This window comes from Onychostruthus taczanowskii, unplaced genomic scaffold (assembly GCF_017590055.1).
Source record: "Onychostruthus taczanowskii isolate IOZ18803 unplaced genomic scaffold, ASM1759005v1 scaffold50, whole genome shotgun sequence".
Classification (NCBI taxonomy): Eukaryota; Metazoa; Chordata; class Aves; order Passeriformes; family Passeridae; genus Onychostruthus; species Onychostruthus taczanowskii.
Genome location: NW_024502569.1, coordinates 3,536,167 through 3,554,176, shown reverse-complemented (window position 1 = coordinate 3,554,176; position 18,010 = coordinate 3,536,167). Strand labels below are relative to the sequence as shown.

The 18,010-nt window shown below is 41.6% G+C and overlaps 1 protein-coding gene across 2 annotated transcripts; it reads left to right on the top strand.

The window, feature by feature from the left end:
- Positions 1-274: 274 nt before the first annotated feature.
- POLR1D (RNA polymerase I and III subunit D) lies at positions 275-17,718 on the top strand. Of its 2 annotated transcripts, none has more exons than XM_041416044.1 (3): positions 275-429; positions 8,313-8,387; positions 16,370-17,718. In XM_041416044.1, the coding sequence occupies exons 1-3, from the start codon at positions 404-406 to the stop codon at positions 16,653-16,655; spliced, it is 387 nt and encodes a 128-aa protein (XP_041271978.1). In that variant the 5' UTR covers positions 275-403; the 3' UTR covers positions 16,656-17,718. The 2 variants fall into 2 exon arrangements, with proteins under 2 accessions (XP_041271978.1, XP_041271980.1); XM_041416046.1 differs by lacking the exon at positions 275-429 and adding an exon at positions 5,150-5,305.
- The last annotated feature ends 292 nt before the right edge of the window (positions 17,719-18,010 follow it).

Below are 18,010 nucleotides of genomic sequence, written 5' to 3'. Positions count from 1 at the left end.
AGGGCTGCCCGCGGACCTGTCCCCGCCTGCCCGAGCCCTGCGGCCGTGCCCGAGGAGCAAACCTCGGGCGGCTCCGTGACTAAGAGCACCCAGCGGCGTTCCCGCCCTCCTCACACTCAGTCACCGTCCCGCGCCTGCTTCCCCCGCCCTGTCGGAGGTGCACGGGGCTCCTGCCCGCTAAGGATCCTACCGCCCCCGCTCTCTTTTTGGCGGGGGCGCGACCACCGGTGCTGCAGGTGCCCGGCGGGGTGTGGCGGGGCCCGGCTCGCACCGCCCCGGCTCCTCCCTCCGGGGTCCTCGCCGGCCCCTACGCCCGCCCCGCTGCCCCGCCCCGCCCGGCCGGGAGCGGATGATGGCGCCGGCCTGCCCCTGAGGAGCCGCAGCGGGGGACGGTGGGGGAGCCATGGAGGAGGACCCGGAGCTGGAGAGGTGAGGGACAAGCGACAGCGGGGGCAGCGGTCCCGAGAGCCAGCGGCCTCTGCGGGGCTGCTGCGCCGCTCAGGGCCCGGCAGCGCCTCCCGCGCCGCCAGGCCCGGGCAGCGCTGGGCTGGGGCCGATGGCGGCTCCTCCCGGCCCGATCGCTCCGCGCCGCAAAACGGGCCCCGAGCTCCGCCGGGCTCTGCCCGCTGTGCCCAGACAGACCCTCCGGTGGGTGTGCGGTCAGGACAGCCCGAGGGCAGCGCGGCCTGGGGCTGCTTCTGCCCTGTCTTCCGCACAGAACTTCGGCTGCGTGCTGATGTCGCTTAGAAACAAGATTGGAAGGTCTTGGATGGTTCACTCCTCATTAGTTACAATTTGGTCAGTTGTGTACTTGGTAAAATAAGTTTAAAAATTCCCAAAACACCTTATGTTGTTAGGAATTTCAATTTTCAGTGCTGGATAGTTGCCCGTTGACCAGTTGTTAGAATTGTATTCTTGTATCAAAAAAATACAAAATGCTTGGCAGTTATTTCGTCAAAAAATAAAGTCAATTTCTACTTGGCATTTCGTTGGGATCAGTGGATTCGTCTTGCTGCACGTTTTGAGTTGCAGTGCTCCCAAGCAAACACTGAGGAATAAAACATTGATTTCTATATTTGGATACTCAAAGTAGGCCTCTCTTGCTTTCTTTTTAGGAATAGACTTTTGGTGTTTATGTCACAAATGTTTTGCAAAATGATTTATGATTGGAATTTTTTTTTTTTGCAAGTTTATTTCTGGGTCGTTCACTTTCCTTATGGCTGTTTAAAACAGTAATTACAGTGAAGTGATGACCAGAAGCTTTCTGAACTGTTTTCCTCATGGTTCTCTCCTTTAGCTTTTAAGAAACTATATCTGGGAATGCTTGCTGAAAATAACTTTTTTCTGTTTATATTTGGCAGGTATTTGAAATGTGCCAAAAGCAATAGTACTGAGACAGTGGAAGGGCTAGAGAGCTTAATGCTTTCTAAGAGGCTTTTAATTCTTGCTGAGCTGCTTCTGCTCTCAGATCATCAGTTTAATAATTAAAGCTTCTTTCTGTGCATGCATGAATGTTATTTTTACTAGTGCCATTCCAAACTTAAACCTTTTTCATTCATGGCAAGTTGAAACTATGCCACTGTTCTTCCATGCTGACTTCTGGTTGCTGTTGCCATGCTGGGGACCTGGGGTTCTCTGGGCAGTTCAGGGTACAGCTGACCTCACCAGCTGTAGCCGACTGCTCCACTGTCACCTCCTGACTGATGCTCTTCATCCCAGGAACTACATTCAAAGTTTTACCCTTCCTTGAAGGTTCAGTCCGAGTTGGGATTTGCTACTCCTGTTCTGTGGCAGCGTGGTGGATAGTGAGGATGAAGCTCAGTGTCACTTATCAAAGTGACATGGTAGGGTTTAGCTGTTTGGTGCCACCAATCCATGTCACTGTGCACCTTAGGGTGTTTAGTCGGCCCCAAACACATTACAGCTACGGTGTAGTGCACTCAACAGTTAGCTCTCCCTGTCCTGGATCCACCTATCATTAGTTACTTTTTCATACCTTAAGTTTTCATACCAGCTCAATTTGGCAGTAACAGCCTGAATTCAGCTTGTGCTCTGTGCATTTAGAGGGTGTGCTTTGGCATTGCTTGCTCTAAATAATGCTTCCTGTACAGAGCCCTTCCAGTCTAACACAGACCTTTCTTTATCCTTTGGGTTACAGACATTATGCCTTAGTTTCATATTCAATAACTTACTGATCATATTCTCCTGTGAATAGTGTAGCAATGGTAGTTTTTATATAACTTTTAAGGGTTTTATATTATGGGTTTAACATACAAATAATAGCATTTCTGTTCTGTAGCCACAGTGTTAACTACTTTAGGTGGATTTTTAGCATTTAAACATGGGTTTATGTGGAATATTTTGAGTAGTCTGTCCCTGAATTCAGTCTTGTCTTGCAATGCACAGGTCTTAAATAAAAACTTAAGGTTTTTATATGTGTGGTTTTTATTTAATTTACTGTGAGGGAAAAAGAAGTGTAGTATTTTTGTGCACTTTTCAGGTCAGAAATGAATTTTGTGTTCCAGTATTCCAAAAAGTGATCTGTTAAGTCAGTCGCCCTATATTTTTGTTATTATCTAGGGAGAAGTCTCTTAATCTAGCTTGTTTTATTTTATCCTTACTGCCACATTTCCTGATATTATTTTTCAATTTTACCATGTCTGACTCTCACTTGATCTTGCTTTTCATGTTTTCCTCACTTTAATATCAAGTGAAGTTTTCCTAGAAGCTGAATACTGACTTCCCATGTGACTGTTGCATTCTGTGGATTTTAAAACTCTAAAAGCTGTAAATACCACAGATGTGTAAAACAGTAATATTTGCTACATTCCGCTGAACTACTTCTTCTGCTCCATCTTACCCAATAACCTTGGTGGAAGTATGAACTGAGAATTTCCCCTGTGAACTTGCTGGTACATCAGTGAAGACGCTGAGGCTTGAGGTTCCATGTAATTCTTAAGAAAATTTCAAATTATGTTAACATATGATTAATGGTATTTGAAGCTATAAGCCAAGAAGGAGGTGGAAAAAGTTGTGAGTCAGCTAGCAGGAGCTGTTCAGTTTGTTTTCTCTGCAAGCACCTATAGGTGCTTTTCCTAGTATATTTCAGCTAAATATACACTGAGATATTATGGAGGTCACAATTTTCATTCCTGTGTAAAAAATTAAGTATTTCTTCCCCCTCTGCTTCCTAAAATATTGTTATTGTGGTTCTGTGTGTTTGAAGCACAGAAGATGCATCGTTTGTCTTCAAATACAGAGGAAGTGTCTTTGTTATGCTGTGTCCATATCCTTCCATAATCCATTCTATCTTTCAATACCTACAAATATTTCACAACCTTGAATATCGTACTTTATTAGAAGTACCTGCCAAGCTTATTTAGAGCATCATTTACTTGGGATTGTTTCTTAAGGAGATGCTGCTCTGAATCACAAAGAATGCTATAATTCTGTAACAAGAGGCCTGTAGTTGAGTTGAGAATCAATAATCTAATATTTTTGCTGCACAAGCAGCCCAACTACACTTTTTAGCAAGGAAGCTTTGTGCTTTGGAGAAAATTAATGGTTCTTACTATTGATTTTAATAGTTAAAGTCAAGTGTCAGAATTCAGTATTCCTTAATCCTGGTGAAAAAAAAAATAAAAGTGGACTGCAAGATAAGATTGGTGTTTGAAATGGAGTGCTACGATCACTACTCAGGCTGGTGAGAATATCGGCACAGAAATGTGCTGCAAATAGCACTCACAAGACTTGGCAAGTAGAATACTTAAATAAGTACAAAACCTGATCAGCAAAGTATGACAGCATTCACATGCCCAGTGTGGGATGTCTTTGACTTTGAGCAAATGTCAGAAAGCTTGTGGCATAGTGTGCTTCTTTTCATTCTTCCTCTTGTAGCTGTGTCCTAGGTTTTATTCCTGATTTTCATTTTTATCAGTTTTCTTAGTAAGGGTGAGCAGATAGGACCAGCTCATGAGATTTAATTTTAAATAACACTGTCAGTGTCTTCAGTCACTTGTTTGACTGAAGGTCTTGATATCCATTATTCAGCTGTAATTAGAATACCAACATTCACTTCTATTTCTAGTCCCATGCACAGTTAAAAATAAGTTGTATATTTAGCATAAAACTGCTTTGAGAAAATTGATTTTAAAAATTGCTAATTGTTTTTCCTGAGCTTGCAGCTTGCTGTCAGGACCTGGAGTGCCTCAGGAAGTAGGCTTAAGTGTGATTTTTGCCAGTTGCAGTAGAGGAGAAACTGGTCTTTGAGCTTTAATAGTACTGCAATAGACTGCAAAGTGTTATTAGTGCTTTCATGAGATGTGTTTGTTAAAGATGTCCCTTCTCTGACTGCGAGATGTTGGATATGAACGCCACCCTCCTACTCCAGGTCTGTGCCCTTCTGTAGCTGACTGTGTGCTGTGAAGCAATTCCAGTAGATATATTTTCATTAGAGCTCTCGTCAGGATCATTAATGAGATAATGGCGTGGGTGGACATGGCAGAGTTTTTTAGGTTATGTGCCAAAAACTCCCAGTTAGGACTACAGACAGACCGTGATGGATGGGGGGAAACCAAACATCACCCAGTTCTGGCTTCTCCCAGGCCTGTGCCAAGAATTGCCAGCCCATCAGAGCTCCATCTTGATGAGCCCAGAGGAGGATGGGGACACATACAGCAGGTGGGAATTCACAGTAAGGTCAGAGAGAAGTGCATGTCTTCCTTGGGCCCCGCCTCCCACTCCAGGGGTCATCCCAAGAGACAGCCTGGGCCTCCAGGCGTGATGCCTGTCACGAGGAGTCAGTCCTGGAGCATCTATGGGATTTAAGGGCATTGCTGCATAGAGTTGTGGGAGGGGTTATGGGATGCAGAAGAAAAGCATTTTGTGATCACGTATGGCATGTTGCGAGGAAAGGGTAAAAAAATGGAAGATTTGCCAAGAGGGCAGTAGTTTTGATCAGGTGATGTTGCAGCTGGGAATACTAAGAATATCAGTGTGGGAAGACTTCATATATTATGCCTACTGCTGATTATACTCTGTCTGGTTCGACAGAGCTGTAGAGATAACATAAACGTTATCAGAGACTTATCAGGCATTTTCACAGACAGGCTTGAGCCTCCTGCTGAGAGAGAGAGCGATCGAAAGCCCAGAGATGATAGAAAGTACAGCAAGGTGATGAACTGCGTGTGTGCAAGGCCCTTTGATAAACTGGGGCGAGCAGTGGGCTCCCCTGGCCACTCAGATGAACTGAGCCTAAGGGAGCCTGTGTCCCTGTGTGTCCCTGCTGCACAGCCTTGCTTGTGAGGTAAGGAAAGAAATCCACGCTCTGCATTTCGGCTGTGGCTTGGTAGTCACCTTGGTCACTGGTCTGCGTTGCTTCACTTGTGGCTTATTATGGGATGTATAGGGAAGAAACCAAAGACAGGGAAAGCAGGAAGTTCTAGTGATGTGGGGAGAACTGAGAATGGGAAAATAAAGGAGCAAGGGAATAAAAAGGTCTGGTCGTTTGTGTATAGGCTGCTGGTTGTTACTCTTGTCTGGCCGTGCCCTGCGCCTAATCATCACAGTCTGTCCTGTCTTCCTGTTCAGTTCCTTTCTAACTGTCTTGGGTGAAGGACTTTGTTGGAGGGGAGAGGATGTACATCCTAGTGCTAGCAGCTACAGTCAAACTGTGGATTGGAGGGACCTTGTGTCTGTGGTGCCAGCTACTGGAACATGTGAAGGTTTGCATGCCAGCAGCTGGGCTTGGGCCCTGGGCTGGAGGCCTGGGTGCTGGCAACTGGGGACATTTCATGGAGTGAGTAAAACCAAATGTTAGCCCCTGAAATGGGATTGGGGACCATGTGTCTATCTGTGCTGTAGTACTGGAGCAATATGGTGTATGAGGGACTGTGTGGCTGTTGGTGAAGATCAAGCTGGAATATCTGCTAAGTGGGTGAGTAAGGAGAGAGCTGGAGCATGAGCTTGTATCTCCAAGAGCCAGGAGGAGCTAGCTGATGAGGCCACCAGGGAGTCCTGGCCAGCTGCTGAAGAAGTGTAGGGTTAGGGGTGAAAAGTGTATGTGTGCTGGTGTGTCTCTACAGGCAAGACTGAAGTGGGGCTGGATGTTGGGGATCAGGGTGTCCCAATCAGCCCTGCGTGATGGTCTGTACTGGCAGTGCAGTTGGGCTGAAGTTTTGGGGGCTTCCCACATTCGGCTGGAGAGAAGAGCAGGATGAAGCAGTAGGTCTGAGCACACTGTGTGTCTGTCTGTGATGGTTGTGGCCAGCAGTGTAAGTGCCTGGTGTGTGCATCTGCCTCTTGGGAGCTGGTTTTCAGCCTTTCTGGTTGGACCTGGACATGGAGCTGTGGCTGCCTGGCCTCTCGGCTGTCAGATCCAGCATCATACATTTTCTCCTGACAGTCATCTGTAATCACAAACCATGGGTGGTCTCTGTAATAACATGGTGTTTTCATTGCCTGTAACTATCAGATATAGTTCTTTATTACCAATTATTCATTTTTTCAGTCTATCCATTTGACCTTTTGGAAAAAAATTATGAAGCTCTTCCCCTGAGTAAGGAATAGAAAATATTTCTCTTTTTGCCTGACTAGGAATTATTATATTATTTTGACACATGCATTTATGATACTGGTTATTAAGATATATGCAATAGGAGCTTTGCCTATAACCTTGGAATACAGAGAGAGGAAAAACTCTAATCCCTAAGAAATGTAAATAGGTCTTGTACCATACTCTTGAAGATAAAAATATCACTGCTTGTACCTTCATGTTACTGTAATTCTGCAACTAGATTGCCCAAAAATAATTGCCACAGCAAGTTTTAAGTGGTGATTGCTATAAAAGATGTCAGAATGATGACAGAGTTCTTAAATGTGCCCCTGTCCCTAATTTTCCCTCCTATCAGTCCCTCAGTGTTTGGTTGGTTCTCACGTGAAAGTTACATGCTGCATTCCCTTTGCCCATGCTGCTGCCTTTAAAATTGAAGCTGGCAGCCATGGAACTGTTTGTATTGTAACCAAGCTGTAAAAACGCAGAGAGCGAGGAATGTGGAGTCCCACGAGGCCTCTAAAAGCAAATTTTAAAAACTTGTTTACGTAGCTTTTGGCTTACTTGTGCAGAAGATATAAGTTCAGTGAATGGAAACATTATTTCAGAGAGGATCTGGGCATTGCGTTTCATTTGTCTGTGCAAGCTGAAAGGGCTTTATAAAGCTGCAGTGAATAAGGGCGATGTTGAAAGAACAGTATTAGGAAACAGTGGTTGATAATGAAGGTGTGGAACTAGAAGGCTGCTAAGGTGGATGCCAAGTCAGTCTGAGCTTTAATATAACAAAAAGTCTCTTATAGTTAAAGGCATGTAATTCCTACCTAAGTTAATAGAATTGGTCTCACCATATTAATTTATTATGATGTTTTCCCTAAAACTGAATCATAGCTGTTTAAAATACCCATGTGTGTGCTTTATTAGTGCTTTGTAGCTCAGATTATTTGGTTTCTTATTTCAATTATAAATTGTTACAGCTTTTATAGTACAATAATAATGACAGGCTTTTAATCTTTCAGTCAGGTTTTTTAAAAGGAGAATCACCAAGTTTGGTAACTGGTAGTTAAAAGTCAGACACTTTCTTCCCCTTTTTTCTCACCTTTGTCTGACATTGCTGTTTGAAGGCTCAGGGCAAGCTTCTGTTAAAGCCTTGTGTTCCTACCATGATCGCTGTAACTTAGCTCAGATAGCAAATTTTGGGTCTGGAGAAAAAACAAATTTTGCTGTAATTTCATGAAGACTCTGTGCCTGCAACATCTTATGTTCCAGTGCTATGGCCTGTGTTTTGCACCCTTTTTTTGGTGTTCTTGCAAGTAGCCAGAAGGATCCCACATCCATCACTTCTCTTACCTGGGAAGGCAGCAGTAGCTGGTGAGGTTGCTGGTGCTGATCTTGGCATCTCTGACAGATGATGGCTTACCTGGGAGAGAGATACTCCTTTTCCATGAGTGCCTGTGATGTGATGGGATACCCAGCTTGTCCTCACAGGCAAAAGTATGCTTAAAAAGGATTTGAAGTGCCCCAGGAAACTGTTCCCATTTTTGTATTTGCAACAGCTTTAGTCGGTTTTAATATTTCAGAATGTTTCTTGTAATCTTGGTCCATAGGAATTTGAGTTATCTTAAAAATCAAGGTGATTTTTGTAGCTTCTTTATTGCTTAATTACTACTGTGAATAAAGCTATCTGTTTTATTTGCTTAAGTGCATAAAGTGGCAAGTTCTTGTGTTCCACAAGTGGTGACGTTGTCCTTTTTCTCTTACTTAGGAAGGCTGTGGAAGAGTTACTTAAAGAGGCAAAACGTGGGAGAACCAGAGCTGAAACAATGGGAGCTATGGGTTGGTAAGTTGTTGAGGAGAAAATTAATTCTGATGCCAAGATAAATCTTGTCTTTAATGTGTAACAGAAGTCTCTGCTTTTTTATGTGTTTCGTGTTTAAATAATTTGTCTTCACATATTTGGGCAAAAATTCCAGTCTAAATAAGAAAGAAGTTCAGGTAAATTCTGTCTTCATGAAATTGCTTTGTTGAAGACAAACCAAATGGAAAGTTGAGACTATGTTCTTATAATAGATGGAAGTGCAAAGTTTGGGTTGGAATCTCGTGAGTCTTTGTGCGTGTACTTACATACTGGCTCACGTTACTGGGTTAGACTCTCTTTTAAGTGAAAAAAATTCATAACCTGACAAAGAAAGCTAAAGCCTTATATTAATAAAACAGCAAACTATCCTTTATTAGACAATTCATATGTAAATTGTAGCCAAAAATGAACTCAGTGAACTCAAAAGTATAATCCAGTTTTGGAAGAGGGTTACTTTTTAATACTAAAAAAACCTAATACCCAGGGCCTAATTTGTATAGTAACTGGGAAAAAAAATCACAGTATTTAAATTTTAAATTAAATACAGCATTAATTCTTCAATGCAGTATTCCAGATTTTACAGCTAGATTGACATGGCATGTAATGCATGTAATTATAATTAGAGAAGTAATAACATGCTGAGGAGGGTCATTCATCATAAAGTAATGTATATGACTTTAATAAGAAGCCATGGGATCTAGGGATGTTCATACAACTAGTGCACCAGTTGATTGCTCTGAATGCACTTGTAGATAAGGTTTGTCTTCCTCCATCAACAGTACTGAGATAAGCCTGCACTGTTCATTAAGTTCTCAGCTCAGTTGTCTGTTTGTTTTAATAGCTCTGAAGAGATTAAAATATCTTGCTGGAAAAAAAAAAGTTACTCTTTTATGTTTTCAAACAGGTTTGGGATTTTCTGTGTATTTTACTCTGTATTTCTTCTAGGAATGCAGTTCATACCCTTTCTGTTAAAATAGCTGAATTGGTGTAATCCCCCAGAGTGGCTGTGGCTGTACTGATCCACTGTGCTTTGATCCTGTCAGCCTAGCCTTGTGGCCAGGTAACCCAGAGCACATAATTAGCACCATGAAGTGATGTATGCATCCAGTTACTGTGAATTTGCAAGTTGATTCCAGATATGGGAACTAAAGATTTCTGCAGGGAGATAATTAGGTGCCCCTGTACAATTTTGCTGCCACTTGTGCTGTCTGGAATACCTGCCAGGAGAGTGTATGGGCATCTGCTCCTGAATGTGGCTCCTTCTTACTCCTTGTTTGTAAGGGGATAGTGGTCCTGTTCAGCTGGCTGTGATGATCAGCTCAGAATGCAGTTTGGTAAAACCTGATTCCCGAGGCCTGCCAGGGAATGAGATAGGCAAGGATGGCCTGTTGTTCTGGCTAGGTCAGGGTACTGTTAAAGTTGTAGGAGGAAAGGACTGTCAAGACAGCTTCAGGCACAGGAAGACTGTTGACATAGGGATTGGCATGGTGATATCCTGAACCAAGGCTGTTGAAGTACTTCTGACTGCAGAGGTACATGTGAACAGCTGTACTGGGTCAAACAAAGGATCCATCCCTGCAGTGCCCTGTATCCATCAGGGGCCCATACCCAGTACCAGGAAGTGATTTGCTGAATATCTTTGTTTCTGAATATGCTCAGTAGTACCTTCTTCAAGATACTTCTTCTGCAGCTCTGGATATCATGTTCTTGAGAGATTATTTCTGTGTATGTGATGCATCTCCAGGGATTTTTACCTCACTGAATTTATCCTTAGAGAGGCTGGTAGCAATCCCTTTTGTGACAAATCTACTGCTGTAGGGTTTGGCATAAGCTAGTGTATGGCTGGCATGTGTGGCTGTAAGGAAAGTATAGAGACCCCCAAAGGCAAACTCCCAATAAGTCTTTGCTGTCCAGTTCTGCAGGTACAACAGACAGAACAGAAGCTGCCAGTGCTGTCACCTCTTCAATATTTTTTATGCCCTGTTATGCAGTTCATGTGCTTCTGAACTGGCCCAACAGCTAGGTATTGCATAAACACATGGGAGATACAATGGGTAAGATATTTGGAAGAAGATTTAACTATGCTCAGTTGAGTATCACACTCCAGCAAAATGCTGTCAAGTGTTACTGATCCTGAAGGGCTTCAGAGACTACACCCAGGACTGACATGTAACCTTGCAAGGTATGAACTACTGAGAAGAAAGTAATTTCTGCTCAGAGCTCTGTGGATAGCAAATGAAATGAGCAGAAAAGTTAGTTCATGAAAATGTGTATTAGTAGATAGAGGAAATCATAGCTGATAGAAGCAAAGACAAGGTAATCACCAACTTGTCTAAAAGCACAGTGCTAACAGGTAAAACACAAAACCTTCCTTCCTTGCCAAACTCAAAATGCTTACAGGTGTGTTTCATGAGGACTTCTGGGATTCCTCAGCCCTTTGTCAGAGGAGTCCTGGAGAAGAGATGCACACACCCTGGAGACATCTAGTGTAAGGCCATCAGTCCTGCATTGGCACTGGAAAGTTGAAGCAGCTCAACCTATGAAGAAAAGATTTGTTCTGCCATCTGTTTTTGGGTAAGGAGAAGCAGAGGCTACTACTGCTCATACTTCACTGATTCCAGTTTATGTTGCTCTCCAGCAGCTGTTGAATACTGGGAAATACATTTCTGGAGTCAGTGGCATTTGACAGAAGTTGGTCAAAGGGATGTATATGATGTATATGGAGAAGTGGCATTCCTGGGTGGGATGACTATATTGTGCATACCATTACAAAGAAGTAGTGTCTCCTGGTGAATATTGATGGCAGCAAAACCTTAGCCAGCAAGCCTCTTAACACTGTTTTGGGACTGCTCTCAGGTTCAAGCCGTTGCTCTGTTACTGTCCAGAGTGATTAGTTCTCCATAGCTCAAGTACACTCTTTGGAAAAAGTTCCCCAAGCACACCTGCCTAATCTTTTGCTTTCTCATAATTTGAGATAGATGATGGTTGCTGGAGCCTCAAATACAAGTATCCAAGCCAGCTTACTTGACAGGTACCAAAAAAAAAAAAAAAATGTACAAAGCAATCAACTTGCAGCCCAGTCTCTCATACAAAGACTGAGCCTTGAAATACAGGACAGTATTGTTAGTATTTCTTCTAGTTTGGGAATGTTTTGCTGGTTTTACATTGCCTTACAGTTTTAGTGTGGATGACATGGGCAGGTGCTGCAACCTTAGAGGCTAGTGGAAGAAAGGCTTGTCCCTGTTTGGGACAAGTAACCAGCAGGGAGGTTGGCAGTGATATTGGCCAAGTTCAGGAAGGGAAATGATCTGAGGCTCTCTGGATATGGAGAAGCTGTCAGTATTGCCAGAGGGCTGTACAATCTCTTAGTTGGTTAAGAATCTCAGCTCACTGGCCTCCATACTCTTAGGACTGCTCAGATAGGCAGTATGTAGGTCCATGATAAATGAATCCAAGAAATGCTGGATATTCTTATTTGTAGATTTCATTCAGCAATGCAGTATTTCTAGTTCCTACAGTGTTCCTTTTGTATGTACTCTGTGGCCATGGTGATTCTTGTTGGGGGGGGTCTCCTGAATCCTTATGATAACACATGATGTAGATCCTGCTGCTAATGTTTCTGGCTCAAGCATTAGTGCAGCTAATCACAAATAAGGAAATGTATGAGAGAAGGGTAAGAAAGAACCCTCTTCTGAAGGTGTCTTAATCCTGGAAATGTTAATCAGAATGGAGCAGAATCGGTGGTTGAATCCTAGTGATGATGCTGTGATGCTGGAACTTCTGAGATGAGAAAAGACAGTAGAGCACTTGTCTGGAAGTTAACAGAGTTGGATCCAGGGTGAGAAATTTTGGACAAATAGTCCAAGAACATTTGAAATGGTTAGATAAATTTGTTTCATCAGAGGCTATTTGACGTAGATGAAATAGGATATTTGGGGGTTTCCATTGTTTTTAGCTAAAATAAAGCCAAACATTCAGTTTCTTTGAAGTGTTTCTCTTGGTTCTATGTACATAATTCGTGAGCTTCTTTTATAACAGTGAAGTTAGGTCACATTTTAAGTGGTTGTTCTGCTTTAAGTAAGAAAGGCAGTTAAAATGCCACAAAAGGTACTGTGTGAAAAAAGTTCTAGATGCCTTTTTTCCCAATGATCTTAAAAGATGCTGATAACATGAACTAAAGCTAAATAGAATGTAGCTTCTCATCTTCTTTGAAAAGCTTATGTAAAGTAAGAACTGGAAAACATTATATTTTTGATAGTTTGTTCAGCTCTGCGTTGTAAGAGCTGAACTTCAGATGAAATTACAGTTAAAAAATTTGGAAGCATTACATTATTTTTAACTCTGTTTTTTGTAAAGCAATCCTAAAATTGCTTTCATTCCTGTAGATAGCTTTCTGTTCAATACCAAATCTGTTAGAAGTACAGCAGAATACAAAATGATGATGATGAGGATACTGAAACTGTGAAGAGCTGTGTTGCATCTTGTCTTTGAATGGCTGTCGTGTGCGGGAACACTGCAATGGATTCCCCTGAGCTTTCATTTGAATATGAGGAAGAGGAGGAGAAACAGGGTACAGATGGAGATTGAAAAGTAAATATGTTAAAATCTTGTAATCAGGCCACATCCTAAGTCAAGCTGTCACTGGAACAGATTGCCCAGAGAAGCTCTGGATGCCTCATCTCTGGGAGTGTTTAAGACCAGGTTGGATGGAACTCTAAGCAACCTAGTCTGGTGAAAGGTGTCATTGTCTGTGGGGTTGGAACTTGATAATCTTTAAGGTCCCTTCCAAACCAGATGATTCTATGATCCTACAAAATCCTGCCAGCTGTACCTGGCTGCCAAGACCATATTTCAAAGCTTTCAGTGTCCTCTGAGGCATGCTCCTTTGTAAGGTCCCCCATAAAAGGGTAACAACATAGATTACTTGGTTTGGCAAAAAAAACTCTAGCTGTTTCACATCCCCCTTCAGTCACTCTTCTACTGAAATATTATATTTTCCATGGCAGTTTGGAAATGTACTTGTCAGTTCATCCATAGTGAACTTTTTTTCTTGGAAAGATGGGCGTTACTCTGTGTGATAAGGTTGACTGTGCCAATTGTGTTTGGTGTGTCCAGTTACTCAGCAGAGAAAGACTGGCACGTGGCATTTGTGCTCTTGTGTCTTAAATGGTGTCAGCATGTTTTTACTCTTAAGAACTTGTGTAGTGCATTTTTGTGCTGAACTGCACTGCTGCACTGGATGACAGGCACTGGCTAGAAATTCTGTGTTACTGCACAGATTTGACTTAAAGGGTCAAAAATAGGGTTAATATTTGACCTATGTTAACAATGACAGATTTAATTTTTTTCTCAAAAGGCAATATCATTGTCAACATGCAGTGTGTTGCACTGTCTTGGTTATTACATAGTGGAGAGATTTTGAGGGGTGTGAGATTTATTCGTGGAGGGGGGCAAGATTCTGTCAATGAGAATAGCTTGGTGTAGCTTTTGGAGCACACAAAGCAAAGTGAACCTTACAATGGGTGAAGATTCTGCTGCAGAACTGGAGTCTGGTAGACAGGAAGGACCTAGAACTGCAGTCGGTGTCCTTGCCTCACACACGCCTGCAACCCTGCTTGGGGCACATTTCAATTCAGAACTCTAATGTTCTTTTAACTTGTTTGGGTTTTGCTGGTTGGTTGGTGTGTTTGTTTAAAAGCAAAGCTTCTCAAATCAGTTCTGTGGCACTGTTTGCTGGTCACAGCAGTATTGTGTTCCACCATGCCCAGGCTGAGATGCCTCCCAGCCCTTGAGAACTCACCTGAGGGCAAACCTGTTTGTGAATTGAGCACTGCAGGATCAGGCCCTACAGCAAACCCAAGGCCAGTCTTCGGAGATGCCAATTTCCTCACTATTAAAGATACTCTCAAAGATTTTAGTGGATTCATACAGTTCACTTTAATCTTCACAGTTCCATGTATACCATGGCTAAATGTAAACGTGTTCTGTGTGTGCCTGTAATATAGCGCACGCCATACATCTTGTTCGCTTTAAGATTTAAAGGCAGCATTTGCTGTGTTGAAGTCCGAGGTCAATAAAACTAAGAACTAATGGTTTTTTTCAGTGCCATGACTTACTGCTGTTCCATGAAAGCCTGGTGGCTCACTTTAATCACAGTATGATGGTAAACTAATGGCATCTCTTAGCTGACTCTCAAGTCCAGTATTTCTCATCAATTTTCATTCTTAGTACAGCTCAGGCAGCACTCATAGTGTCAAAAAGAAATAAATGCTTCAGCCAGATGGATTTATTTAGGGCAAATTGACTGTCTCATTCTAGCACTATATATTACTGCTTAAATCAGTGCATTAGCTCTTAAGAAAAAGCAAGAGGAAGAACAAATGTGAAATAGATTTTGCCTGGATGCAGCCTAGAGAAGGCTGACCTCCTTGGCAGGAAATGTTGAGGTACAATAGTTTAATGCATTTATAAGACATACAAAGGACTTTAATGTTGGCTGGCTTCTGTTATGTCTTGAGTGTAACCTGTGCTATGACATGTTCAGCACCATGTTCATTGGTGGTATAGCTTCAAATAGAAACCCTGTTCTACTAACATTTATTTATCTAATTTACAAAAGAGTTATACTAGATTAAAGATCTTATTTATTTAAAACCAGGATTTGAGAAAAATGGTGTAGATTTATATGAAGAAAGTTTAGAAAATTCTAAAATTCTATGCAGTAGAAGTATATCAGAGAATACAAAATACCTAGTGGAAATAAAACAGTATGGCTGTATGCTTCTCAAATTGCTCTCCTAAGTTCTTGAAGGATTTAGAAGAGGAACAATTTAGCAGAACAAGAACAATTATCAAGAATGCTTAGTAGGCAGACCTGAAGCAAACCACCATGGTAAATTCCATGTCCAGTTAATTCATGAAGTATGCTAAATAATCATGTGAACTTTGTTGTAGTTTGCTTGTTGTTCTGATGGTTTAGAGGTGTCAAAGGTTTTTGAGTAGTTAGGTTATCATTTCTACACCTACACAAAATATTCAAGTAGAATAGATGATCTTAACATTGTGGTGATAGGATTCCATGACTCTTTAGTTGATTCACTAAGTTGCTGTGATCTCTAACAGCTCTGATTTTTTTAAAAGGAATCCTGTAACTTGTCTCAAAACTGTGAAGACAAACACCGCAGTGACTCCAGCTATAAACAAAGTCTTCAGAGTGATTTCTGTTCTCTGTAGGAACATACTTAAACTTGTTTTTTCTTATTCCATTCTTTAAGAAATGATAATTGGGAATAAGTAGAGTACAGCTGATACTAACAAGATAAATGAAATTTACATCCTAAAACTAGCTGATAAATTATGTGCAAAAGTGTTTAGCTGTGAGCGGAGAAAGTAACAAAAAAAAAAAAAGAAAATAGTTGGATAAGTATCTTTACTGTTTTAGAAAAAGAAATAAAACACTTTGGTGATTGCTAAGTGTAAGTTTAAATTGGTCTCGTGTATGTTTATGCTACAGTTATTTGGGTTTTTCATGCATGTGTATCTTACTTTCTGAATATTACAGTTCACTAGATAATGCTGACTTTAGAAGATCTCTGTAATCTCTGTAAGACATTCTGATTTGACTTAGAGTATGTTACTAAATGTTTGATTTCTGAATACCTAAGTTAGGCACCATCAACCTTAAAATATATTGGCATCCTTTGCTTCCCCTTACACACACTACCTTGAGAAAATAATGTGAATTTTCACAGTGTTGAAGTAAAATAATTTCCTTCCCATAAAGAGTAAGACAAAAGAATGGTAATGATCTGGAACTTATTTTTCTGTACTGAGAGTTTACACTAGGTGGCATGCAAGGAAAGCCAAAATCACAAACTTGTCTTAAAATCACTTTAGTTAATATCTCTGACTTGTTTTGGAATGTTTTTACCTTGTCTTTTGATGACTTTTAAATGTCTTTACAGGTTGAAATGTCCTCTTGCTGGTACAAATAAAAGATTTCTTATTAATACCATCAAAAACACATTGCCATCTCAAAAAGAACAAGACCCAGAGCGTGAGCAAAAGGAAGATGATAAGGAGTCTGAACCAAACAAAAGCAGAAAAGAAGAAAAACCAAAGAAACGCAGAATTCACCCGTATACACCCAGCTTTCAATCCAGAAGGAGAGTCAGCTACTCTCCTCCAAGGCACCAAAGCAGGAACCAGCACACAAAGGATAAACATGAAAAGCGATCAAGCAAGCGATGAGGAGAGCGACAAGTACGTGTTGTTACAAGTCAGGAATGTCATTGAGTATAGGAAAGTGGGGGTGTCTCAGTTTTTCAAGAGTTGATGTTCAAACTTGAGTTTTGAACCAAGTTGCCTGTGTGAGAAGTAACCTTGAGGTAGCTTTAGAAACTTTTCTTTGGGACCTTTAAGAGAAAAGCAAAGTACAGCCTAAAACTTTCAGTTGTTTTAGAACAGACATTCCCTTTGCTCTATTCCTTTCTCCCCTTCTGACTAAGCCTAGGGTCTTCGTGATGGAGTGTGATATGTGTGTCACTGTCTAATACAAATCATTTAGTCATGTCACTCTTGGGAATAAATTTAAATCAAGCAGAATTCTATTTATTGTGTGAAGTTTGCAGAACTTCTTTGCTGCTAACCAATAAAGAAGTTTTGCTTATTTGGGTTAGAATTTAGAATAAGAGAAAGCTGGTCAGTGCCTGGCCAAGCATATGCATTTTGTATAGAATATAAGAGATTGCTTTCTTCAATACAGAAAGAACAAATTTAAATTGCGCAATGCTGGTTTTGCTTTCCAGGAGGGACTGCCGGGAAATACTGATTTTTGCTTGTTAATGTATATTCACAAACCTATCATAGATAACAATAAACATTACCCCAAAAAAGCTGTAACTGCAATAATTTTCTGTGTTTAGATTTCCCTCTGTAAGGAAGTAGTTGGAACAGTCTGTTGTCATGGTGCTTTCAAAACAAACCCTGAAGACAAAATTTTCATCTTTTCTGTCTACTGCTGGAAAGTTTCCAAGTAAATATGTAATACTAGAAATACAGAGGTGATGCTTAAACTGTCAAATGCTCACTTTCCAGGCCTGTGTGGCAATTCTGTAGTGATACAGTTCTTAAACCTGTGACCATGAGCACAAATGATACACATTGGCGTCTTCTGTGTCTCACTTCTGTTTGTGTTACATTAACAAACTTCTACATGAAATATTTTGTATTTTACTGTTCTCAGAAATAACTGTTTTCAACATAGGTTTGTTTTTGAGTGTGTTGACAATAAAATCGAAAATGTTCATTGAAAGTGCCTTGCGGAATTAATGCTTTTAATGGGCTTCTTAATGAGATGTGCCTGTGTGAGGAGCGGGCTGCGCGGCCCGTGCGCTGAGTCGGAGCACGAGTGCCACCTATAGGCGTGTGCGCGCCTCGCCTCTGCAGAGCTCCTGCCGGCTGCCGCACGGGAGGGACAGCGTGCAGGGCTGCTCCGGATGGGTTTTGGTGCATGAACTGGGAATTGCTCTTTTAGTGGGAAGGTAGAAATACCGGCAGGGTCAGCATATCCAATGAAGTGGGATACTTCGACATTTCCCCAGAGG